The sequence below is a fragment of the Trematomus bernacchii genome, unplaced genomic scaffold, assembly GCF_902827165.1.
Source record: "Trematomus bernacchii unplaced genomic scaffold, fTreBer1.1, whole genome shotgun sequence".
Classification (NCBI taxonomy): Eukaryota; Metazoa; Chordata; class Actinopteri; order Perciformes; family Nototheniidae; genus Trematomus; species Trematomus bernacchii.
The window spans coordinates 23991193-24019138 of NW_022988043.1; the positions used below are offsets into that span (position 1 = coordinate 23991193).

The 27946-nt window shown below is 41.0% G+C and overlaps 1 protein-coding gene across 1 annotated transcript; it reads left to right on the forward strand.

Annotated features, from left to right (window-relative positions):
• Nucleotides 1–603: 603 nt before the first annotated feature.
• Nucleotides 604–27634, forward strand: mamdc2a (MAM domain containing 2a). The gene is made up of 14 exons (XM_034117686.1): nucleotides 604–742; nucleotides 1337–1538; nucleotides 11949–12199; nucleotides 14935–15019; nucleotides 15123–15236; nucleotides 17793–18049; nucleotides 20255–20348; nucleotides 21251–21397; nucleotides 22792–23057; nucleotides 23579–23675; nucleotides 24238–24384; nucleotides 24648–24907; nucleotides 25571–25655; nucleotides 25774–27634. Exons 2-14 carry the CDS (start codon nucleotides 1373–1375, stop codon nucleotides 25830–25832), a joined length of 2028 nt encoding a protein of 675 aa, XP_033973577.1. The 5' UTR covers nucleotides 604–742; nucleotides 1337–1372; the 3' UTR covers nucleotides 25833–27634.
• The last annotated feature ends 312 nt before the right edge of the window (nucleotides 27635–27946 follow it).

A 27946-nucleotide genomic window follows, 5' to 3' on the forward strand; every position in this document is an offset into this window, starting at 1 on the left:
AATAAATTGTGGAGAAAAAAGTACAATATTTGCTTTCAAAGAGTGGAGTTTACTGTAACTATAAAGTAGCACTAAATGTAAATGCTCAAGTACAGTAAAGCACACAATTGTACAGTACAGTAAGGTATTTGAGTAAATGTACTTAGTTACTTTTGCAACATGTACAGTATAGTGTGGGGAAGTCTGCTTTATGCAAAAAACAGAAAACCTGCGCCTCATTGCTTTGAAAGAAACATTACATATTTTGGCCGTCATTTACACCTATTATCTGTAAGCACACCCAACATGATTATTATCTTAGAGGGTTTTGACTTTTGTTGGTTGCATGTTTCAAGTAATATAACAGGAAAAGACTACTCTTCGGGAGGAATACACATTTTTCATGAAAGAAACAATTAAATGTTGGTTTATTTAAAACAGTCCTGCACAAAGCGGGCACCCGGTCCCCCCATTAGCGGGCTGGATGCGGCCCTGCAGCAGCGGGCTCCGGGCCGGCCCTGCTGCCGGCTCATCATCAGTAGGCGGAGAGCAGCACTGCTCGTCCCCCTCCTCCCCCTTCCCCCTCCTCCACCATTCATCCATCTCTCCTGCTGACTTTGTTACAACATGTGAAAAACAACCCTGAGAGTTTGGACGAGTTTTTCGCCGTGAAGTTTTCTTGTGGACTTAACGGGCGACCACCGGAAATACATTTCACGCTACACCGCGGAAAGGATGAGCAGCGCGAGCCTCACTCTGCACGGTAAATCCGATTTATTGTAGTCAGAGGTGGTACTTTAGTAAATGTAGAAGTACCAGAATGTAGGAATCTGTTACAAGTAAAAGTCCTGCATTAAAAATGTTACTCAAGTAAAAGTATAAAAGTATCAGTATTAAAATATAGGCTACTTAAAGTAGGCTACCAAAAGTAGTCATTGTGCAGATTGGTCCATTTCAGAATAATATGATATGTTTTATAATGATTGATCATTAAAGTGTTCTCAAAGCTGGTAAAGGTGCAGCTAGTTTGAATGACTTTGTATACTGCAGGGTAGCTTGTGAATTTACTCCAGGTGTAACTAAAGTCTGATTTAAGAGTTGATTATATTTCACATCATTAATCCAAATCTGTAAAGCAACTAAAGCAAAAAAAGCTAGTAAAAGTACACGATTTACCTATGAATTTGAGTGAAGTAGAAGTAGCTACAAAGTAACATAACAATGGAAGTACTTCAAAATTGTACTTAATTACAGTGAGTAAATGTACTTAAAAGGTACTGAACACCAATGATTACCTTGGGGAAACAGTCAGAAAGTTGAACCAGAAATCTTCTAACTTTAGTCTTTGATGTTTTAGGATAAGCAACCATAAGGTGTAAGGACCTCCTGAGAGATGACGTCAGCAGCCTGGACGCTCTGCCCCCTCCTCACGGTGCTGCTGGTGGTCCGGCTCCTCGGAGCCCAGCAGCAGCTTCTGCCCGGCTCCTGCAACTTTGAGCTGGGCACCTGTGGCTATACATCAGACCCGGAGTATGGCACCTGGAGCATGAATGAAGAAGGTACAGCGCCATCACAAGCTTTACTTTTTGACATAAACAAACTTGCAATACTTCACTGTCTCCGATACTGCCATTTATATACCGCATGGAGAAAATCATCGATTAGTCTGTAGTCAGGAAAACCTGCCTGTCACTCAGCATATTCAGACAGCAGCCTATACACCAACACTGAAACACATGAGCACATACTACAGTTTAAAAAAGCAGAAATAAAATCTGAGCTGACAGAAAATGCTCAGTTTTAGTTTAATACACACAGTTAATTTCACACACACTATTTTATGAACATATAGGTTCACCTTCTGCATTAAAAACAGAACAAATGAAGCAAAGAAAGTGAAAACCATAAAGCAGATTCAGGCAGTAGGCGTATAGATTCACACTTAAAGTATTATCCTACAGAACAGTACAGCTTACAGAGAAGAGATAACATCTGATCCTTTACAACAAACACTACAGTATATGCTCTTTTTGGGTTTTTAGTGAAATGTTTATCCTGATAGTGTCCCCCAATTTGTTGTAATGTAACAGTGTTCTGACTACACCTTTTATGTTACTTGCTGTTGTCAAATGTTAGACATGTAGAAATGAAGGGCCACTGCAAGTCCTTATGTGCTGTGAGGTATTGTTGTTTAATAAAGTCATTTTAATGTTTATATAAGCAATAATGGCAACAAAGGGGGAGAAGTAACCAGAAACCAGAATTTAAACTAGTTTGTGACTTCTCTGTGAGGCCTCTGTGCTCAGTATTTTTGTCTGGGAATTTGAGGATTATGGCACTAGCCTCAAAGCTCATCCTTTTATATTGTCATATCTTATTGGTTGTGTGTTCTCTGGCAATGTGCAGTTTGGCTCACAATAGTAGGTGGAGTTTGTTTCAGTATTACAATCGTTTCCCCTAGTGCTGCAAAAAGTAGAAACACTTGAACTTGAGATGTTTTGCATTCTCAAAAACACTATTGATTTGTGGCAGATAGCGCCTCATATTGCTCAGAAAGTGCTGCCAATGCTGGATGTTTCAGGGACTGTTATAATGCCACTGTTGGGATTGCATAAAAGTAAAACAATTTCATACTCAGGTACTCTATGAATACAGTGTGTTATTTATACTTAGTTTTCATCACATTTGATTTGAAATGTCCCAATATATTGACTTGCTTAAGGTATCACAACATATTGAATGGTATCACCAAGACTAACGTCCTTTTTTATTCTTTAAAATCTGTCTCACGCTGTCTTTCTGCCGTGAAAAGGGTAAAACATCTACGTCACTCATTATTGACTGATTGATTATTAGCGTAGATTTGTTCTATGACACTGTGTATAATCCTATGCATAGAGTCAGGGCTGCACATTAAGACTATGTTTTCATTTAACATTTCTGCTATACACACAGTTTATCTATATACTATATATATTGCAATGGGTTAGGATATTTTCAATGGTTAATTAAAACTGTAAAAAATACTTTTTGTGCAGCAGATTTTTATTTTTAAATGACAATTATTTTTTAATTCAATAACCATCTAGCGGCCATGTTGGAGTTCTGACCCCAATGTTGAAAAGGCAACTGCATACATGCATTATTCCAAAGCGACATAAAATGGTGCAGTGATGACAAATCTCTGTAGGCCGACCCAGAAGTTAGCATTGCAAGGGCTGCCTCCACTAAAAGCATTGGATTTTGGAATATAGCAGAAAAATAATCTCTGTGGCAAACACACATTTATGGTACTTACACGTTTTGTTCAGCAGGATAATCTCCACACATGAACACCACTTTATGATTTCTGAAGCGTTAATGCAGTGGTTCTCAAACTTTTTCTGTCATTCCCCACTTTGAACAGGTGGGCCTTTTCAAGCCCCACCTGTTCCTCATCGCTCCAATAAAATGGTAGGCCAAGTTTAAAATGATCAAATGTATTGTTCTATATCAGGGGTCTCCAACCTTTTTTAGGATGAGAGCTACTTTCAAAAAATAAAACAAGTCGTGAGTTACTTTTATTCTTTTTTTTTTTTTTTTTGCAGTGTATATATTTAGCACATTTTAACATTATAATATGCTGACCTTTAACCTTTGTGTGCTGTTTGGGTCTGTGGGACCCGTTTTCAGTGTTTACTAAAATAAAATGTATTCAATTTAATTATTTGAACCTGCTTTATTTGGGGGTGGACCTCATCTCCTCTAGGGGGGTCGGGGGCATGCTCCCCCGGAAGATGTTTTTTTAAATGTTGAAGTGAAATGCATCAATCTGGTGCACTTTGAGCACAACATGAATTGATGGATACAGCTCTCAACACTCAGATGAAAGGGAGCTGTATACTTTTCAATACTCCAAACATCTTTAGAATATGATCACAACCAATAACAAATCATTTAAACTTGTTTATTCTTATCTTATGTTACCTAGTTAGCATTCTTTCTTTTTATTTATGCATATTTGACTAATCACTCCCCTTTTAAACTGTTTTTTTTTTTTTACTGTCCTATAGTACACATCGGAATGATTTCTTACTTTATTTTTTACAACTAGGCTATATTAAATAGTTAAAGGTGTGCTCTCTCTAGCTCTCTCTCTCTCTGTCTCGCTCGCTCACAGAGGCTGTGTGCTCCTCCGTGGCGATGACGGCTTGCGTTAAAAAAATAAAATAAACATAGGCCTATTTTTAAAGTGGCGGGACACAAACGGGATTTCGAAAAGTGTCACGGTTAAACTCCTTATGAAGTGGTGAGGTGCCGCTCCACATTGCTTTTCTTCCCGACTGCAACGCTGTTGTGTGTGTGTATGAAAGATTTTTACATGTGTCTGTAAATTATTTTGGTTTCAGTTGTGTGTGTGTGAGCAGGCTCGGATTGGCCATCGGGAGATTTGGGACTTTTCCCGGTGGGCCGCTGCCGTTGGTGGGCTGCTGCCTTCGGTGGGCCGCTGGCTCTGGCATAGGTGGGGTGTGGACTTTCACAGCGCCGGTACCACATCCGCCGCCGCAAACACCCGCCGTTGCGAGGCTCCGGTGGCTCCGGCGCTGTGAAAGTCCACCGCCGTTGCGAGTCTCCGGCTGTAACAGTCCACTACCGCCCACGAGGACCCAGGTTCGATTCCGGCCTGAGGTCCAAAAAATGTATTTAAAAAAATAAAATAATAATCTCCCGTTCATCGCGTCCATTCGCGACCCAGCTATCACATCTCTGCGCCCCACCAGTGGGGCGCGCCCCACACTTTGAGAAACGCTGCGTTAATGTAATCACCAGTAGTGAAAAGCTAATGTTAGGCTATAAACAAGCTACATTACGGTTGCATGGCAGTGTGTCCACCGCTAAGCTAAAGTCGGCTAATGTTCGTGATGATGTTTAGTAGTCTCATTTAGTTACTAATTAGTAACCTCTGTGACACATAGAAGCTCCGGGCATTCAATAATGTGGTATTCTCTCACTTATTTTATGTTGTAGAACAAAACTTGAAAATCTCTTAAACTCGTTCTCAAGATGAAGGAACCGGAAGTGGTACATACTGTATGCTGACTCATTTCTGGTTTAAGGACTCATTCCTGGTGTGTGTGTGTGTGTGTGTGTGTGTGTGTGTGTGTGTGTGTGTGTGTGTGTGTGTGTGTGTGTGTGTGTGTGTGTGTGTGTGTGTGTGTGTGTGTGTGTGTGTGTGTGTGTGTGTGTGTGTGTGTGTGTGTGTGTGTGTGTGTGTGTGTGTGTGTGTGTGTGTGTGTGTGTGTGTGTGTGTGTGTGTGTGTGTGTGTGTGTGTGTGTGTGTGTGTGTGTGTGTGTGTGTGTGTGTGTGTGTGTGTGTGTGTGTGTGTGTGTGTGTGTGTGTGTGTGTGTGTGTGTGTGTGTGTGTGTGTGTGTGTGTGTGTGTGTGTGTGTGTGTGTGTGTGTGTGTGTGTGTGTGTGTGTCACTGAGATGGCTAATAAAACATGACCAGGGTTTTCCCTGTCATAAAGCCGCTCCTTCAGGATATCCTGTCTGCAGACACAGGGCCGTCACGTGTCGTCTCCCCCCGACTCTCTTTTGTAGTAAATACTTGATACTGCTGGGTCACCTCAGCCTCTTTCCTCATTTTCATCTTCCTCGACCCCCCCTTAATTACCTTACAGTGTCAAATGATGGCTGGGACATTTATTTACGTCATGGCCTAAAGAGGCCATTCAGACATATGTTTTTTTTCGCAAAAAACGTCTATTATCCGGTTAAAATTCCACGAGGGAAGATGTTTTTGTAATGAAATGCTCCCTCACTAGATCCCACTTGCCAGCATTACATACTGCATCATTTACAAAGAATCTAAAGCACCAATTAAATAGGGTGAGCTGTTACTAACGTCACCGAGGTCCTTGGCCTTGTGTCACTTTGCTGCTATTTTTTGGTCAAAAGCGATATTAGTGATATGCATTCCTTGCCTTTAGAATATTGTGTGTTTACGAGGGATTGAGATGCTTTTTTATAAGCCTCTCCCCAGTACATTTTCATTTGAGCAATACTTTAAAATATTTAAAGACTTTACCGTTATATTCACAATAGCTAAATGTAGTTTTGCTTGTGAGAATCTAAGGTCCCAGGCTGTGCAACATACTGTACATTATACCTAAGACGTAAAAACAAATAAAAATAGTGCAAGAAGTAATACAAATAAAATAGTTAAAGAAGGTGGTGCAAGTGACACAATCTGTACACTGAGCCTAACCCTGTGATAGAACTAGAATGTCAAAATACCTTACATGGGAATTAAAAACTGCCTATTGTTATAATAAATATGGTCACTGTAAACAGATACATGCGTAACAGTTGCTCAACTATTGATACAATTAAACTCAATGGATGTTTATTCCAACTTTTCTGGGTTCATTAAAAAGGGAAATGTGCTGTAGATGAGGACATGTGTTTGGAAACTACTTAGAATCTTATTCCATTCCAAAAGTGATGTAATAGAAGTATTATAAATGGGTTATAACTTATCTGTGCTCAATATCACATGGGAAACAGACAGCACATCAGAGGAGGTGTGTGTGCGCCACTAATGGTACTGTTAGCAGCTACAGTCAAACAAAGATCAGTTCTGAATCATTATCATGGGATCTGTGTGGGGGAGGGTCAGCTCACTGTATCTTTATAATGAACAACATGAAACCAAGTGTACACGTGTCAATTTCTCATTTTGTTTTTGATGTTACAGGTAAAACTCCCTTTTACAGTTTCTCGGTATTTAAAAGGAGACGCCAGGCAAGTTATACAAGTTGACCTGACTTAAAAGTAATATAATGAATCACTATAATAAACAAGTGACCAATTGTTAAAGAGGCCCTATTGTGCTTTTTGGGGTTTTCCCTTTCCTATAATGTGTTATAGGTTTTTGTGGGTGTACAGTAAATGGCCTGCAGATTTCCCCCCTCCCCTCTCGAAACGCCTCCATTGGACTCCATTGATTACTTCTGTAACATAGTGACATCACTATGTTTCACTCACGCATCTATTGGCTAGCGCTCCAACACATTGTACATGATAGGCTAAGGGGCGGGACATCTCTAAGCGGTTCACCAATCACAAGAGAGCCAGCCAGCTAACCAATCAGAGCAGACTGGGCTCTGGTTTCAGACAGAGGGTGAAAAGAGGTGCTGCAGCACAGGCAGTATGAGGAAAAGAAAGAGCTTTTTGAACATTAAAGCATGGAGACATGTCACAGAGTAGAGACACTACTGTACATACTGATATGAACCTGAAGATGAGCAGAATATGTCCTTTTTAAAAGATGAGTTCATTAGATACAACTCAGAAATGTCACAGTGTGGGGTGTGCTGTGTTTTGATCTCCTGGATTATAGAAATGTGTCCCCACATGCCACGTGTAAAGTCACACATTCTCATTGACTTCCCCTTTTGTCTTGTTGTCCAGCGAAGCAACTCCCTCTGTTTAGGATAATCTGTCAGCAAAGTTAATGTTCCCACAGTTGAGATAAGTGGCTGCACTGTAAATCGTGTGTGCCATCTTTCTTCCAGCCAAGTCCTCTCAGCGTGTTCTCCCTGCAGCTGGAGACAGCCGTACCCAACAGCAGCTCCAGCGTGGTGAACCACAGACTGAGCGGGCACATGCTGATAGACTACACCCGCTGTGGCAATAAATAGGTTCTAAAAAAAAAGAGGGGACCACAGTGGTGTTTTCTGTTTGGTTGCCATGGTAATGTGGGCTTGAGCTGAGGAGGTTACAGCAAAAAAAGAACTTAAAGGGGACCTATCATGCAAAATGCACTTTGTGATGTCTTTTATACATAAATATGTGTCCCCGGTGCGTCGGGGAACTCACGCAGCGTCAGAAAATAAAACCCTCTCTCCTTTCCTCCGTACCCAAATCTTTTAAAAACAGGGGTACAACGAGCGGATACAGATTCCATCCGAACTGACATCAAATCGGCAGCGGACCCACAGAAAGTTGCTATCAGAAACAATGCCTGACGTGTTTTGGACGTAGTCTCGTCTTTGTTTACATTAGCAAGCCTCGCTAACACTCAGAGCTAACCTGTACTGGAGAGCACATGTGTTTAAAAAGCAGGAAATAAAAAAAGAACTCACCTTGTGATAAACCTGCAAGAGAAAAAGCATTTGAGCTCCATACTGTTTCAGAAATAATCCTTGACGTGGTTTAAACAGGATGGCGTTTTATCACAACCGAATTTAACTTTATCTCCGGTAGAATTCTGATCAGGCATTAGCTCCGCCTCCTCTTCTTTCTTTTTTGCAAGCTAAGGACCCAAGATCCGCGTTTCTCTAACAGGGCTTCAAAAGAGGGGTTTGAGCAGTATGAGGCATGGCTACAATGGGTGATCTGTTTGGTATTTTGAAAAATAAAATTCACAGACATGTTTTGTATAGGTATGGCCCTACAATATATTTTTCAAATATAGCATGATAGGTCCACTTTAAGTCAGAGTTTGTGGTTCAGGGCAGGATGGATATCCTAGGTGATTATACTCAGTAAACAGAGACATCAGAGACAAAGACATCAGACGCTGCTGGGACAGGATAAACATTCCCCCCTGCCTCACAGACCTCCCCCTCAACTAAATGACATTTTTCCATTGTTTTTGGCGATATTGCAGAGAATAAGCTCTGTGGCAAACACACGTTGATGATTACATGTTTTGTTCATCAGGATAATCTGAAACGTTGATTTAAATGTGCACAGCTCCTTATTTTTTGTCTGGAACCTCCACCCAGCTCCATTTTCTTTTTCCTCCCCCTTAATTCCTGTCTCCCCCTGCTCCTCTATTCATTACATTATATTTTCCCCTCTGTCCTCCCCCAGCTCCTCTCCCAAGCTCCTCTCCTCCCCACAGACCTCCACTCTCTCCTCTCCTCTCCTCTGCAGTACTCTGCCAAGAAGAAGGATATTCTGTTGAACTTTGTATCCGGTGCTGCTATGTGGCTGACACGCAGGAACCGGGTCCTGGAGGGTGGAATACACCTTTGATCACATGATAGACCATGTGCTGCCTTCCAGTCAGATTTGGGCTGTAGGGGGCTATTTTAGGCTCTGTGGGTGCATGGAAGTCCTGTGTTGGGGTGACTGGTTGTTTTGTTGTTTGTTCTTCTCTGTAATGAAATATTTTACTAAAGGGTATTTGAAAACCAAATCAACCTCTCCTCTCCTAGCTCCTCCTCTAGAAAGTGGTCTACTGTATCCTTGCAATAAATAAATAAAAAGGACTTTGAAAAACAAACCTCTCCTCCCCCCAGCTCCTCTCCTGCAGTGAATAATAGTGAATTTGGAACTTAGGTTCAATAACGGTGAGGAATATTTTGTTGGTTTGCTCTCGTACTGCTTCCTACGTGTGTGGGAGAGAAACTCCCTCCGGAGGGAACACAAGGGTTTTAGCCTTTGCACACCATTTACATGCACAAAACTCTATAGAACACACTACAGGGAAGTAGTGGGGCAGCTTAGCTAGAAATTCCATAACAATTGTGCATTTTGTGATACAAGCATCAAATTCGGTACATTTGTAGCCAAAGACATATAGAAAAAAATTAGATATGGAGGCATCATGAATTTTAAATATGTTTAATGGTTAACATGAACATTTATCTAAAAACAGTTGTCACTGGCGGCCATTGTGAAAAATGGCTGCCATATTGAAAATTCATGATGGCTTCATGTTCTGCATGTCTTTGGCTATAACTGTACCACATTTGATGATTCTATCATATAATATTCATCGTGAATATGAAATTCCATCTAACAACAGTTCATCTTGAAAAATGGCCGCCATATTGAAAATCCATGATGCCTCCATATCTCATTTTTTTCTTTATGTCTTTGGCTACAAGTGTACGAATTTGATGCTTGTATCACAAAATGCACAACTGTTATGGTTATCTGCCCCACTAAAGGGAAGACTCCAAAAAGCATAAAAGGGCCCCTTTAAAGCATCAGTCTATATCCATATTACCCCTGTATAGTCCTGTGCTGGTGCAGATGAACAGTGTGAAACTTGGTTAGTCTTTGGACCAGTGGTGTAGTGGGGATTTTTTTACTGGGTGGACGGGGCGGGGGGAGACACTATGGACGCGCTCGTGAACTGTCAACAGGGGGGGGGGGGTACACTGTGGACCTCTGTGTCGCCTGTCAGCTCAACATGATGCCGTTTAAACAATATAATAATAAAGGGCGGTGCCGGCCGTCAGCGAACCGATCCGGCCTTTCTGCGCGACTGTCACTCAAATGCGGGACATATTGTCTCAATTTGTGGGACGCGGGACAAATAATAAAAATGCTGTGTGTGCACTGTGCAGTCCCACACAAAGCGGGACACCTGGTCACCCTACACACACACGGTGCTGCCCCTCACACACACACGCTTCAAATCAAGTTGCATAAATGCTTGAGCTACGTTTTTATTATAATTACTGTGAAATCTGTTTTCGTCATTATTACAACAAATACACACTTGCAACTGATAACACTGGCAATAGTTTTATATTTATTAGACTGTTAAAAAAAAAAATCATGCTTCAAATAAGTGGGGGTACGGCGTACCCCCGCGTCCAACGCCCACACCACTGCTTTGGACCAAAACCTCAGTACAGCATTATTCCTAAACGGTCAACCTGCATTGTGTCTCATGATGTTTATCATTCTAAGCAGCATGTTCCTTTAGCCTTCAGCCATGTATTTCCTGCATGCATTGCTACATTTGTCGGCTACTCATGGGTATCTCTCTGCTCAAAGACTTCTTCTGCCAGGAGGATTCTCTTCATTTGACCAAATAAGGGATCACAGATACAACTGTGAATCCCCCGTCTCCCCTCCCCACCACATTTAGAAGTGATGGCACTTTAGCCAGCTCTCCATAAACTCTGTTTATGTTCACTAAATTGCCTCAATGCTCTCTCAAACATGTGCAAATGGGTACTCTCAGCTGTTAGATAAAGGGGAGATAGAAATGCTTTTTCTCGTTCCGTTAACAACTATTTGCTTCAGGAAATACATTATTGTCTCTTTTCATTTTAAATATAGCCAACAACAAAAATACATATCCAAAGCTGAATGGTCTGCAATGTTGCACTATTACAGCACTGCCTTCAACTCCCTCCATGTCTTCCAATGCTTCCTGTGAATATCTACATCTATATGCCTTTAGGATGCTTGTCCATTCAGTTTGAGTTCATATTTCATTTTATACATATTATAATTCCCATTGCAACGACTTTGCAATCAGGGTTTTGAATCCAACAACAAGTCTGCCAAGCTGATTTGTTGGTGCCACATTGTTTGGGAAAAAAACAGAACTGCAGTTAAAGTGCCCTGTTGGATGCTCCCGACAAAAAAGTTCCCAGTAGGTAAACGTTTTAGTTCAGAAAATTTGATGAATGTGGCCTTAAACTAGAGAGTACACGATACAGTGAAGAACGATATATATACATATAATATATAGGCTCCATACTATAATAGTTTTAGCATGTTGGTGCCCCACCACATACAGCTGGGTCCTTTTTTTAAGGAACAAGCTCCCCATTTACATCAGGACAGCAAATTGCAACTGCAACTTGGCCAATAAAAATATATCTCACTTCTGTACGTACCAATAAGACAGTTTGGACTTACTATGAAGGAGATTCAGTAGCACTTTTTTTTGGCTTATTCATACACTAAAAAAAACTGAAATGTTGACTTTAATTAAATGTATTGTCAACAAATTTCGGGTAACTGTATCAGGTTAGTTGAAAGCAATTATATTGAGTTCAACCTAATATTTCAACTAACCTAATACACTTATGTGAAATCTAATGCATTTAATTAAAGTCAACGGTTCAGTTTTTTCAGGAGCTAATGTGTCTTCATGGTTGAATCCTCTGGAAGTCGCTTTGAATAAAAGCCTCAGCTAAATGTAATGTAATGTATGTTGTGGTCACAGGTCATGTGATCACCGTGGACTCCGCCCTCCTGAAGGAGCAGCAGCAGGCGGTCCTGGTCAGTCCGGTTCTGGACCAACAGGACTGGAGCTGTGTGAGGCTGGTGTACCAGATCACCGGGGGGGGGTCCCTGCAGCTCTTCCTCAGACCAGATGGGGATAACTTTGACCACCGGATGTGGACTGCCAACCAAGCCTCTGACAGCTGGCTCATCGCTAGTGTGGACCTACCCAACAGCACCACCCCCTACCAGGTAAGTTGTAGTTTGTCTTCACCCCATCTGTTGAGTGCACCTGTATTCAATTCAATATTTGTTCCACTTATACTGAAAATCTTGCAAAGTAGTGCTCCACCTGCGATCAGCTGTCACAGGCATTCCTATCAACATAGCATTTCTCATAGGTCTCTACACTTAAAATGTGTCTTAGCTGCTACAGGGTAATCGCAGCAGGTATTTGTCTTTCCTTCTTTTATTCCACAGCAATACTTGCAACACAACCTTTAGCACTTAGAAAGGAGCCTGCTGTCCCAGTCAGTTTTTGTGAGACTGATGTATTCATGCTGCTGATTGTTGCCTGGGAAGAGAACATTTGATCACACAAGTTTCAAGATCCTGCACTGGCTTCCTCTTAATGACTTGTGGAGGATTTTGAATATGGTGATTGTTTCAGGGGTTCATCGACAGCTAGTGAAGGTGTTTTTGGTTTGATTTATATTTATATTTAAATTAAAATCAACCAATAAAACATGTTTAGTACTTCACGCACATTAATGAGCTGTGTTTTCACAGTGGTTGTTTAATATTTGTAATTTAATTATTTACTGTAAATGGTTGTTAATACATGCATGTATTGACATGACTTTACTGTATGAATTATTCAAGTTGCATCTAATGTCACCTGCTTTTTTGTAATTTAAAGAAAGTTAATGCTCCAAAACACAGAGTGAGTTTGAGGCCAAGTGTTATAAAAGCATGGTGATGTCATCTCAGGCTCTTTCTAAATTTAACTAGCTTCTTTATTGTCAACAAGAGTGCTAACCTCTTCCATCCAGAACAATTCCTAAAGTGAATATATACAGACTGTGAAATCAAAATAAATGGCTCAAGTGTAATAACTTAAAACCATGCTGTGAGTCTCATGAGTTATGAGAGGAAAAGAAAACTACATCATGTTGTTACTTATGGCGCATTTCCACTACAGCGCGGTTTAAGCCTGCCGAGCCGTGCACGGCCCGTTTTTGGTTGCGTTTCCACTAGGCGTAGTACCGGCTAGCGGGTACTATTTCACAGTTTTTTTGGCCCCATAAAATCGAGGTTCTTAGCGGGCCAACAACCAGGCTGAGTCGAGCTGAGTATGCTAAACTAGAGAGAGGGAATCGCTGGCAAGGGGGCTACAACTACAACAAGATGAACATATTTGACCGTGATTTCATTGTAATACACGTTTCAAAATGATGCCGAAGTAACAACATACTGATACCGGTTAGTAAAAACCATGAATTAATGCTTTGACAAGTCTGCAGACAGACGGCAGGCGAAAAACCTTTTAAAATGCGTGTTTTCTGAATGGAGATCGGCTAAGCTAACGCAGTATATGCTCCGACCGTCCACACTCACAACAACGGCCTATACAGACATAAATAAAGCAGCGACTGTATTCACCATGACACAGGCAGTCTGTGGTTTGTACTTGTTTAACTTTTGTCTAGTTTCTGAACAGATATGAGGAGCTGTGAGCTCTGAGTGCTAACAGCTAACGGCTGATGTTGGTTTTGTGTTTCGCATTGAAGATGACGTCACGGTTCCGCCTACACTGCGTTACTATAGTTACTGCCCCAGCTACTAAACTGTAATGGAAACGCAGCATAAAGTGAGCCTGGCCTAACAAGGCCTAACTATACCGTACTAAGCTGAGCGAGGCCCTGCAATGGAAATGCGCCATTAGAGTAATGACACAGCTATATTTAAAGGCTGGCTGTTCTCTCAAATCACTTAAGCATGGCCGCAGGCAGCCCAGTGTTTATATCTGGAGGATTAGTACTTATAATACTGACAAGTGTGTTCCAGTGCACTGCCTGGAAGGGTTGTCTCTCTGTGTGGCCAGATGTGAAATCTTTCACACTTTCTAAGTTAGTCAGAGTCATTCCCAGACTCACAATGGCAGACCAACAGGGCTGGCAATGTGATGGGGTATGGGATGTCATTTCACATGTGATAAGTGATGTGGCAGGTGATATGACATGAGATGTGACAGGTAATATGACATCTGATGTGATAGGTGATATGACACGTAATATGACATCTGATGGAATATGGAATATAACCTGTATTATGACATGATATAGGTGATGTGACATATAATAAGACATGTGTTTTGGCATAGGATATGACACTTCATATAGCATGTGATATAATACTTGATATGACATGTGATGACATACTGTGCGGATAGATCTGATGTTTAGGGGATGATTTAGGCCGGGCAGATATTATTATGTTTGTTCCTAATAAAGATATGAACATATCACACCACTTCCAATCTCTGCAGTGTTTACCAGTAAAGTAAATAATACATTTTCAAAAAGTAGGGAAGTTCTTCTCATTGCGTGATGCAAACCAATATTAAAATTGGTTGGGATTTCAAAACGTACATAGTCTGAGTTTTTCAACAGATTAATATAGATTCAAAAACATGACCTTTGAGTTGTTTAATCTTAAAAAGGTAATGTAATCTAAAATGTCACTGAGTACATTTGGTCAATTACTGTACTTAAATACACATATTGTGAAGTACAAAGGTAAATCCAACCTTCTTCACAATTCATTAATTCGGCAATTCATCGAGTACTTCAGTGACATGATTTGCTATGGTTCTTATGTGATGGGACTTGATTTGTTGTCATTCAATGCTGATCTTATTTATAATGATATCATTTAACCTATGGTGACAGAATATTATGTTTGGAATTCTCTTTTTCCTGCCACAGGTTCTGCTGGAAGGTCGACCTGAACGTGGCTCAGGGAACAGCGTGGCCATCTTTGAAATTCACATTGTCACTGGTTACTGTATAGGTCAGTGTGTTCTAAGCATTGATGTTTTTACCTTTGTTGTTAAGTCTGATATGAAACTGTATTTATGTATCTGCAAGGAGTAATGGTTGTCTGTACTTTTCAGAGTGTAATTTTGAAGAGCATCACCTGTGTGGATATAGCAACAGCTGGAACCCAAATGTCAACTGGTACGTCGGGGGGAGCGTGCCTGTCAATCACAGCACACATCACCAGAGAGGTACACACACACACACACACACACACACATACATACATACATACATACATACATACATACATACATACATACATACATACATACATACATACATACATACATACACACACACACACACACACACACAAGTTTAAGTGTACTATATACAGGGCGACTGTGGCTGCGAGGGAGTGCGGTCGTCTTTCAACCAGAAGGTTGTGGGTTCGATCCCTGGCCATGCAGTCAACATGTCGATGTATCCTTGGGCAAGACACTTAACCCTGAGTTGCTCCCGATGGCATGGCCAACGGTGTGTGAATGTGTATGAATGTTAGTTCCTAGAGTTAGGTACACTGCTGTATGAATGGGTGTGAATGGGTGAACGACATGTAGTATGTAAAGCGCTTTGAGGTGTCTTAAAGACTGGATAAAGCGCTATATAAGTACAGTCCATTTACTATGTAAAACAACCGAACAATATCACCTTAAAGGGGACCTATCATGCAAAATCCACTTTTGTACGTCTTTTATACATGAATATGTGTCCCCGGTGTGTCAGGGAACTCGCCAAGTGTCAGAAAACACAACCCTCACTCTTTTCCTCCATACCCAAATCTCTAAAAACGGGGCTGCAACGGAGCTGATTATTATTTGAATTTTTCTGACGTCAGAAAAGGGGTGCTCCGCCTATATGGGCAACTCTCCACCTATCAGGGGAATGAGAGACCGCTCGAAAGCGCTGGAGATGCTGTAGTACATATGCCAGGCCTGTAAGTGGCACTGTAGTCTGCCACAAAAGCAGAATCAGCCCTTGTAAAAACAGGGCTGGAGAGGAGCAAATGCATGATCTGTTTGGTATTTTGAAAAAAAAACTTCACAGACATGTTTTATATAGGTATGGCCCTACAATATATGTTTCAAATATAGCATGATAGGTCCACTTTAAGAAAAAACAAACCAAGATATTTCGTTTGACAAATGTGTCCTCTGCTCAGAGATTGTATTGATAGGAAAATCTGCCTTTCATTATATTCAGGCAGTAGCTTATTCACCAGCAATGCAACACATGAGCACATACTGCAGTTTAAAAATATAAATAATATCCATAGAAACTTTTCAAACCATTACTTCCACACATTCCACTTCTGTCAATTTCTATGATCTGTACGTTCCAAACTCTCCAAACACATTCAGCCAAAGTATGGCTTAACATACAGCCTCCTTTTGTCACTACTGTGGTCAGCTGTTTGCGCCTGCGGCTCCCAACTGCTTATTACTGCAGTATTCTGGACTGTACTGAGGTATGACTGCTGGCCCACTCACTGCTTTCTGCACCTGCAGGCCTTCAATTCCAAAGGAGATTCACCGTCACTGTCTTAGACTTAAGTCAACCTACTTAAATCATTTTGTCTTTGCACTACTTTATTCCACAATTTGTTTATTTTACTTTTATATTAGGTATATAATATGTTGCATTGTTGTGGGAGCATGAGGCTTTAGATTTCATTTCCGTCAGATTCATTGCCAAAACTAGGCTGTAGCTATTGTGCATATTCCAAATAAAGCCTTTGAAGTCCTCTAGTTTTTATGGACATTCTCACTATCCCCAGCTGCCTCATTTTCTTTATACAGATCACTGTCCTGTTCAACATCCTCTCTTATATTCCCACCTTTAACAGTTCATGGTGTACCTATTTAAAACAATCTGGATCCAGATGCATATAAATGCTCTGTAGTTTGACAGTCAGTTTACATGGATTTATGGTTGTGAAGGCAGCATCTGTAATCAGGGAGCTGTGCTAGCCAATGAAATGAACTGCTTTTTGATTTGGTATGGATGAAAAATTCCAGGTTAACCGACTCTGCATTATATGTTTAAAGGCGACAACATGGTCATTGTTATAGAGTGATTAGAATAGAGTGATGCAGTGATTACGTATTTGTGTAGGCGGAAGTTAGCATAGCAAGGGCTCCCTCGACTACAAGCAATGACATTTTTCTGTTGGATTTTTCAATGTCAACACATGTTTATGATACTTACACCTTTTGTTCAGCACGATAATCTCCACATATTAACTATGCAAATCGCCAGAAGTGAAAAGCTAATGTTACGCTACAAAGGAACTACATTGTGGTCACGTGCTTTCGCATAACGGCGGCTAATGTTCGGTTTGATGACTTTAATAACCTCATTTAGTGCGCAATCGCTATTTTTTAAGACACAAAAAAGCTTGAGACATTCCAGTGGGTTATTTTATGCCGTAGAACAGAACATGAACATCTTGGAAATGTGTGTTTATTTCAGACCTTATTTAGGGAATCAAACCAAAAGTCATCCATAATCTATCCACTTCAAGTAGAGGTAGCAGTAAAATGTTCATTCATTTCCGGGGTTCAGACTCATTCCTGCACCACCTCATGCTCATTGCATTCTATGAGTATGAATACCTGTATACATGAGTCAGCGTTAAAACACACACAGCGTAACAACACACAAAGCGTAACAGCACACACGTCCTGTAAATGAACCTCCCATAACTGTGTCCCCTCAGCTCATCTCTCTCTCCCCTGCTCCAGGACACTACATGTATGTGGACTCTGTGTATGCCAAGCACTTCCAGGAAGTAGCCAAACTGAGTTCCCCCATGACCACGGTGCCCCTGGCCGGCTGCCTGTCCTTCTACTACAACAGAGACCAGGAGAGGGGGAACATCTTCTCACTGTTCACCAGAGACCAGCTGGGACACTACGAGGACATGTGGAGGCCCGAGGTGTTTGCTACAGCTGGCTGGACTCTGGTCAGTGTGGATATCAAGGCCCCCCACCCCCTGGAGGTCAGTACTGGAGCTAGCATTTACAATGATCAAGAGAAGTTCAGCTCCATATGTGGATATGTGGGTCTTCTTTGAATGCTAAGAAGACTACATTGTGCAAGCAAGATGATATTATGTATTTGCCTGATGCTTTAAAAGATAAGATAAGCATCCCCTATGTTTTTATTTCCTTAACTGTCTCTACTCTAAATCCATCCAACTTGTATTACATCGTCTGAGTACATTTTATTTACTAGTCTACCAGTTTCATTCATAAATCCCGAAGGAATCACATTCACAGACTTCAAACCATACATTATACTTAAAACCGTGTCTTATAGATCAGAACATTCTTATCAACATATACACAACAAACTGTCACAAAGCAACCAATGGTTTTTGGAAGGAATGAGCCAGGAGGTTGGGTCTGATACAAAATATGATCGAGTTGTATCATGGGACATGTAGAATACAGTGTTGTTGTCAATAGAAACTAGGCACTTAAAGACGGGATCTCATCCTCCTCCCATAAATATCTGCTCATAAATGGATGTATGAAGAGAACTGGATACAGTACAGGTGATCTTCCATTCATGGCGCCCATAGAGCATGCACACTTCGATCAGCTCCGTTACAGCCGGTCTCGGTGCATTTTACAACTTTTATGCCCTAACATTTATATAAGGGCTTTTTAACTGGCAAGTTGAATTCCATTAAAAAAAGATATCTGCTGCTTATTAGACATCTCTTTCCCAATGAAAGTCAATGGGAAAAAGTATTTTTCGGCCTAAATCACTTCACTGACTGACACAGAGTTGTAGTATCTCTGTTTGGACACTATGGCATTTTGCTTCAACAGCAGGCTCTCTTCCTGGAGGCTTGCCTCTGCCACATAGGTTCTGATCTGTTTTGCAGTCGTCAGCAGAGACCATTGTCTTGAGGCTTGGAAGCCTGCATATCAATGATCCTTCTGGCCTGTGGAGAAAAGCTCATCCTCGGCCTCACTGTGTGTCTGTGTCGACCTTTTGTTCTGAGTTTTCCTCCATGACAGGCTCTGAAGACCTTTTGACCACAACTCCCAGCAGCCGCCTCCACAAAGGAGGCTTGGAACACGGCCTGCTCGGATTCTACTCCCCAGCCTCAGGATAGGAGCACTGAAAACTAGTGGACTGCTATGAAGCCTTACATAATATTTGTTATCCACCGAGTTTCACGTGAAGCTAAGAAATATCATGCTAGGAAACTGATATATTTAAATTGAATACTTGGAAGGGTTCAGTTTAAAGGTCGACTGAGGCTTCTTCTCCTGTTAATTTTTTTTAGAGGTAATTATATGGGAAAGGTGTTTCTGCTGACTTGTTTCCTTTGTAATTATCCTATTTAAACTCTTTCCATGTCCAGTGTTCGTGTCAGACATGCTGCTGTACTGGCAAATATTACTGTCAGTCTCTTATTCCCCTTTATTACATTTCTTTGTTGTCTTAGAAAGATCATATTTCTCCTTGTATATCATCGAAAAGAAAACTCATTTGGTACTTCTCTGTCTCATACCTGTGTTGTGTGCATCTGAGTGGACACACACACACACACACACACAAGCAGACCCTGAGAGGCAAAGGGAGGGGGAACACAAACAACACACTGCATCTGAGACGCAACAGGACTACACACACACACACACACACACACACACACACACACATACACATACACATACACATACACACACACACACACACACACATACACATACACATACACACACACACACACATACACATACACATATACACACACACACACACACACACACACACACATACACATACACATACACATACACTCCTCCTTTCCACTGCACTTTTATGGTTTCCTTTGCTTGTGCTTTCAGCCAGAAACCCTCCCACAGGCGGCTGTCGCTGTGGAAAGAAGCTTGCATAACTTTACTAACTGGGTCAGCTCCTCTTTCCGATCCAGCCAAGAGTCGTACAGACCTTTTCCATCAAGCAGCACTCCACTCACTCACCCATGTTCCTGAATGTATGCTACACTGAGGTCACTGTGTGGCCTCTACAGCTGTCTTATCTATCACTACATGTTCACAACGTTTCTCCGAGCATGTTCTCTCAGACTCAGACAGGAAAAATGATGACTTAGAGTTGAAGTCACACATTACTCATCACACATCTGTTAACAGTTGCTGGTTATGTCTGTGTGTATTACCAGGTGGTATTTGAGGTGGCTTTTAACAGTGCCAGAGGCGGATACGTGGCAATAGATGACATCTCCTTTTCTCCTGAATTCTGCCACACTGACACAGGTGATTATAGGGCGGGGTGGTTAACTACAATCACAGACTGTTCTGTATCGCACTGAAAGTGAAATCTCACTTGTGGTCACTAGAGGCTGCAATGTTAAAGGGGCCTTTTTCTGCTCATTTTCAGTATGTAGTGTCTCTACTGTAACATGTTTCCATGCTTTAATGTTCAAAAAGCTCTTTATTTTTCTAATACTGCAACACTTTTCACCCTCTAAACAGCTTTTTGAACATTGAAACATTGCAACATGTCACAGTAGAGGCACAAAATACAAATATGAACCTGAAAATGAGCATATTAGGGCCCCTTTAACTAATCTTCCACTCCCAGAGAATTATGGCTGGTAAAGTCCGGCAAGGCATTTTGCCTCAAACTTATCTTCTGTATCAATTTTACAAATGTATTCATATGAAATGTATATTGTTATTTTCACTCACAGGATTTCCCACATTAAATGTTTACCATATTATAAACGTATTACCTGCCGTTGTAAAGTAAACAACAGTTTTATTCAAATAAAGTCAAAACAATGTGCTTGTTTTTAAAAAGTGATTATTTATTCATGAAACAAGAAAAGTACTTTTTTACATGGTAGGCCTTCAATACGCAGTCTAATAAATTATAGGTAATGATTACATTTATTTGAGGGTGGTTGATTATAAGAGGGAGCAATGGGCTGAGAGTCACTCATGGGTAATTAGTCACTTGTCATTCAAATCCAGCAGTGATGTTTCCTGCAAATAATCATTTTACAACCAGCAATGGTTCTCACGCAGAGACTTTAAGCTGCTAGTCTTTTATTCCAGCATCCTAACCCCCTCCCCCAGTTCCCCCTTTAGTTGAACGATGCACACTGTTCATATCTGAGGGGGGGCTCACTGTGATGCTGTGTTTTTTATTCCAGAGCCGAACTTTGACCCCTCTATAGCCAACTGTGACTTTGAGGACGGGCTGTGTCTGTACCATCAGGAGAAAACAGACAGTAAGGAGTGGAGCCGAGTGTCAGTGAAGCCTAACGCCTACAGGATAGGAGACCACACCACAGGAGTAGGTGAGTCTCACACACACACACACACACACACACACACACACACACACACACACACACACACACACACACACACACACACACACACACACACACACACACACACACACACACAAAAGAATGCACATGCCTACATGAACACACACACAATTCACGGATGTCTGCTGTTTGACAAGATGAACGTTTTTAGATTTATTCTGCACATGAAAATGTACTTTGTCATTATCATAATATTAAAGGTCGTTTGTACCAACTGCTGGAACTGCAGCGACAGCAACCAAACTTAAAATGACTGCAGCACCGATCGAGGTTTTCTGTTACTGTCTGTCTGTTTATATTTTATTTTCCATTAACCAGTCTTAAAACACTGCCAGAGCCCATACCGTGGGTGTTTCTCAATGTCGAGTACGCTTGCTTGGTAGCACATGTCTTCCGAGTCACTTGCTTCAGAAGCGAGGCAAGAATACTTCCTGCCATTCGGAAAACAAAGAGTGGAACAGGCTAGCAAGTGTGCAGGTGTGCGTCATATGAGAGGCCCCGCCTAACATCTTCCGCCACAGATTTGGGGAAATTGGTCCGTGCGCAAAGCATTGTGGGGATTTTAAGACCGCGGAGTCTACTCATGTGCAGCCTCGATATTTCTCCAAACGGAGTACGCCGGGCTCGGTAGATTTCCAAGTATGCTGGAGATTGGAACAGTACTTCGGCGGCACTCGATGACATAGTATGCTTGAAATAGTGGCTCTGCAGCAGCTTTACTCGCGATTGAGAAACACCCTGAGTTCCCTTTAGTGTGTACTTCCTGTCTGTCTTCTTCTGCTGTTCCCTTTAGTGTTTACTTCCTGTCTGTTTTCTTCTCTTGATTTCTCTGACGTCCAGCGCTCTGTCTTATAACCGCTTCACTTTCCTTTCTCCTGTTCTCTTTTTCTTTACTATAAAAAAAAATGAAATCTTTAATAAGTATTTCATGGTATTTTAGTGAGGGAATGATATGAATGCACATAGTCCCTATATCCTCTTCAGCAACAGTCTGTTCTCTTCATCAGCAATCTGGCTAGAATTAACTACCACTGGAATGTCCAAATTGACCAATCAGAATCAAGTATTTAGCTAAGCAGTATATGAAATGTATATTTTAGTGAGTGGGGTTAGTATTTGTTGGAAAGACAATCATAGAAGTAGTAAAGAAAAGTCACAGTTTTGAATGACGGTGTGAGTTTTTTAAATTGTTCTGAAAGTATATGTGTTCCTTTCATATTTACACATTGGTAAGACGATGGTCATTCTGGACGCTGTATTGTATTTTACACTGCATACCATTGTAGTTTAACATATGGTTGATGAACTAAAACCATCATCTTTGTTTTATATTGTGTTCTATGTCTCATTTTCTCTAGGCTGTTTCCTCCTGGTTAACACTCATTTCTCTTCGAGGCCGGGTTATGTGGGTCGACTTCATGGTCCCCTTTTACCAGGGAACCACAAGTACTGCCTGAGGTTCTACTACCTGCTTCATGGATTTAGGAAAGTAGACAACGCTCTGGCCCTTTATATTTATGATGAGAACAATGTGGCCCAGGAGAAGGTCTGGAGCCTGACTCACACATCCAGGGATGTATGGACTGAGGTGGAGATCACTTACATGAAGCCAATGCTTTCCAAGGTATAAAACATGGGTCACTATGATGGGTGATTTATGTGGACGTTAATGCTTTTGATTGGGAAGGATGGAATGGAAGAATGGATACACAGGTTAATGGATGGATGATTTACAAACGTCTTATTGATGAAGGGATGGATGGATGGTGACCAGGCCTAGAGACATACGAACGGTTAGATGGATGGATGGATGATGGACAGACCAATGGATAGATGATGGAAATGTGGTTGGATGTTGGATGGACAGACGGATGGATGGATTATTGAAAGTCAGACGAATGATGAATAGTCGTACAGACATACAGACGAATGGATGGATGGATGGATGGATGGATGGACAGACGGATGGATGGATGGATGGATGGATGGATGGATGGATGGATGGATGGACAGACGGATGGATGGATTATTGAAAGTCAGACGAATTATGAATAGTCGTACAGACGAATGGATGGATGAATGGATGGATGGATGGATGGATGGATGGATGATAGCAGTCAGTATTCAGTCCTTTCTGTTTCCCAGGTGGTGTTTGTCAGCATATGTAAGAACTTCTGGGAGTGTGGCTTGGCAGCCATCGATGACATCACTGTCAGCTTGGGGGACTGTCAGATGACAGCAGGTACAAACCCTACTAACAGTATACAGGGGCACCATATTCTTCAAAGCTTATTGTGTTATATTGTATTTATTTCAATATTTTATTATTTATCTTTATTCATGGCCGGTTGTCACGCTACACATTATTTGAGAATCAGTTCAATTTACATATATATATTTACTAGGCCAGGGTCCCTGGTGCTGCTTTGTCTCTCTTTCAGGTTAGGGGCCGTTGACGAAACAGACATTGCTGGGTTGGCCTGAGTCAACCAGGTACTGTAGATCACACTGAAATAACTGAAAAGTTGACTTTAATATTAAGTTGAAGCTAATATTTTTTATTTAAACTTAATATTATTGCTTTCAACTAACCTAATACAGTTTGTTGACATAATACATTTAATTAAAGTCAACGTTTCAGTTTTTTCAGTGCTGCCAGGAGCAGGCTGGGTAGTGGAACAGCCTTGAATCTTAACTAGTTAGCTTAGAACCCATCCCAGAATGATCCTGGAGTTTTAGTAAACTGTAGCACACACTGCGCTGATGCACACCTTCTGCATTGACGGTGTGTGTTTGCTGTGCAGGCTCCCTCCCGGGCCAGTGTGACTTTGAGAGTGGAGTCTGTGGCTACATACAGGATAAGAAAGGAGACAAAGCCGACTGGCTGCGAGTGCGAGGAGACACCCCCACCTCTTATACAGGACCCAGAGGAGACCACACCACTGGGGTGGGTGAGTCATTTCCTCTTCCATTGCTTTGTTCATTCATTCAGAGGTCATGTGTGATGTGAAAGGATTAATGTATCATTCCACTCCTAAAGATGTTCATCTCAGATGAGACGTCGACATCATGTTTCGACAGTTTTGGCTTTTGGATGATAATACAATTTTTTTCTAATTTACACAGTATTCTTTGTGTATTGTATTTTTACAGCTGAAATAACACGTCTCCACTGAGAAAACATCCCATAAATGTTTCATTATGCCTCACCCAGGTTACTTCATGTACATCGAGGCGTCACTGATGCGTCCGGGTCACAAAGCTCGACTGCTGACCTCTGACCTGCGGGGGTCCTCGTCCCCTCAGTGTTTGATCCTCTTCTACCACATGCACGGGTCTGGCTCCGGCATACTGAGCATGCTCCTGCGCCGCAGCGACAGAGAGCAGGACGCGTTGCTGTGGAGACGCCGGGGGGAGCAGAGCGTCAGCTGGATGAGGGCGATGGTGGACTACCAGTGTGACGTCCGACACCAGGTACGTCCCACTGGCTAATGCCAAGGAGAGGGAGAAAACCCCAAAAATAAATAAATACAGAACAGAGTAGAGCTCCCTCGTCTCTCAGCTCACTAAATGAATCTAACTAATGCAGGCTGCATGGCACAACAAGTACATTACATTACTTTAAGTTGATACTTTTATCCAAAGCAACATACAATAAAGCAATAAAACCATGAGCAAACTAACTCTGAACAGCAAGAAACATGCAGGTCTGTTCCAACCCGTTTTAAGTACTGGTGCATTAAACGTTTTTATTTTGTATAGTCAAATTAGAAACGACAGAAAGGGTGTGTCTGGTATTAGGACTGCATATACTGCAAATAATATAACTGTTCCAGAAAATGAGAAGAGAAAGAAAACAAATGTCATCAAGTGCATATACAGATCACAAAACAATTAAATGTAACCATCAACAGTTTTAAAGAATATCCCTAAAATGATGTTTTTTATTGTATCATTTGGTTAACTGAACTCAAAAAGTCAATATTAGAATTAGAGATTAATATATGTTTCTGTAATCTGTAAATACAATTATTATATATATATATATAAAACAATACAATTTGGAAACTGGATATAATTGATCCATATTAGACATATGCACATCATATATAGTCACATCATTTGTGTCTCTTTCAGATCATATTTGAAGCCATCCGAGGCCCATCACTACGAAGTGATATTGCTATTGATGACATCTCCTTTAAAAGAGGACCATGTGAAGGTGAGTAACAGAAGTATTATTCCACAGGGGATGGGTATTTTAAATGTGTTGGGGCTAAAGTAATACTGTCTGCATTGTTTCCTGAGTGTAACAGTAATATCTGTGTCCTCCTCTTCAGATCCCGGGGACTTCGCTCCGTACTCAGGCTTCTCTGAGTATTTTAATGAGATCGAATAATGAGAAAGCGAGAAGTCTTTCTGTATAAAAGTTTGTGGGTTTCAGAAGTGTGACTAATCCACCGACAATTTACAAAGTTGTAGAGCAATGCTTACAGTGTGTTGCAGCCAGTACCTCTAGAGCAGTGTGTCTGTCTTTCTTCACCTCTCAGTCTGCCATTTTAATGTTGGTGCATTCATTTTCAAATGTTTATATTTTGAATTGGATTACATCATCGTCCCTGTGACAGTCAGATACACAGCCACTGTGTTAAAAGCCGGTCATACAAATATTTGTTAACTACGCTGTAGATTAATGAAAAAATGTATTTCAGTTACAAAGCACTAATTATGTGCTACTTCATAACCAAATGTCCTATCAGGTACACAGGGGTTCTATTCACAATGTTAAAAAAATGATGTCAAAAAACTTGAATTGACCTTCTGCTCAGTATGGGGCCGACAGAGCCAAACGTGTTACTATGGCCCAAACAGGAGGGGAAACACGGTGCAGTTTGAAAATAAAAAAATGATGCAAATAAAAAAACACAAATGTATTTCATTTTACATGCAAATAAAGAAACATCATCAACAACTTGACATAACATGTGCAGCATTTAGAAAAACATTCACCACCTTGAGGAAACATGAGCCGGGTTTACTAAAAGTGCTGCATGAACGAAACGCTGCAAATATAAAAAAGCAGCAAGAAGGCCAAAACACAACGGACACCAGGGGGCGCAGTGGGACCGCAGTGGGACCGCAGTGGGACCGCAGTGGGACCGCAGTGGGACCGCATCGCTAGGTGACGTTCAATGATCTCAAGGGATACACCTGGGTAAATAAAGGCTTGAAAAAAATTGTAATGACTCGATTAGCTACCTTAGCTAGCTAGCTTACAGCAGATGTGCAATAATATCAGAAGGAGTCATGGGATCACATTGTTAAAAATAAGCTGATAAAACTTACATTTTAGTTTTTTATTTGCAACATTTTGTTTGTGCAGTGCTTTCACTTAACGTTGCATATGTTTGGTAAATGTTTTCGAAAAGATGCACACGTGTTGTCAAGTCGTTAAAGATGTTTCTATATTTGCATGTGTTTTGGCACATTTGCGTTTTTATATTTGAAACCTTTTTAAAGCGCATTTCTCCTGATGGAAATGTTTTGGGCCGTTGAAACGCGTTTTAACCTTTCGGCCACCGTAGCTCAAGGTGAGATGGCTTAGTCTAATTGGGCAAAACATTGAAATCTGTGGATTACAAAATGTGGAACCATGTAATTACACACTTTGGTTGCTAGTGGTAATGAGCCTTGATCACTGCCATGAAACAAAGCACACAACAACACTATGAAAACATTAAGAAAAATACTCTTTTTACAATGCTTTATTTGTGTATCCACCAATGCTTTATTGTTTGTTCATTAACTCTGTCCTGTATATATTTGTTTAAAGTATCAACTGATTGAATTTACAAATGGGCTTCGGCCATACAACTGTGTTGATGTTGCTTGTTAGGTTATTTCTTTGTCAGATTTGTTAATGTTAGTTCCACTGTGACAAAGGATTTGAGTCCAGCTTTAGTCTTCAGTCAAAATCTAAGCGCTTCCAGATAATGGTAAAGGTTTTTGAAATCCTGTCATGTATTCAGTAAGGTGCTGGAAACCTTCCCTCGATGGTGGCTCATGAGCATCTTACATTTCTCGCAGACCTTCACAGATACATGCCACCTCTCTGCAGCGCTGAGTCTTCTGTCTGTGAGATCTTGTTGTACCATGCTTCCTGTTTAGCCTCTTAACCCGAGTAAAAGTTGCTGATTTTGATGTCTGGACTCAGGCTTTTTCTTATTGGCTTCTTAATGACTTGTATATGGTATATAGTGGTGCAGTGATGCAGGTAATTGCCATTAACTAGTATTGCTCAGGTTCATTTTTAATTTCAAACCTTTATTTAACCAGGTAGGTCCCATTGAGATCATTGATCTCTTTTTCAAGGTGGACCTGCAGCAAGTAGGTTACACATGAAACATAAAACAACATAAAACAATAAAGGACATCAATACATCATATTTACAGGGCTACATTTACATATCTATCGACATTTACAAGTACCAACAGTATCAAAGAGCATTGCAC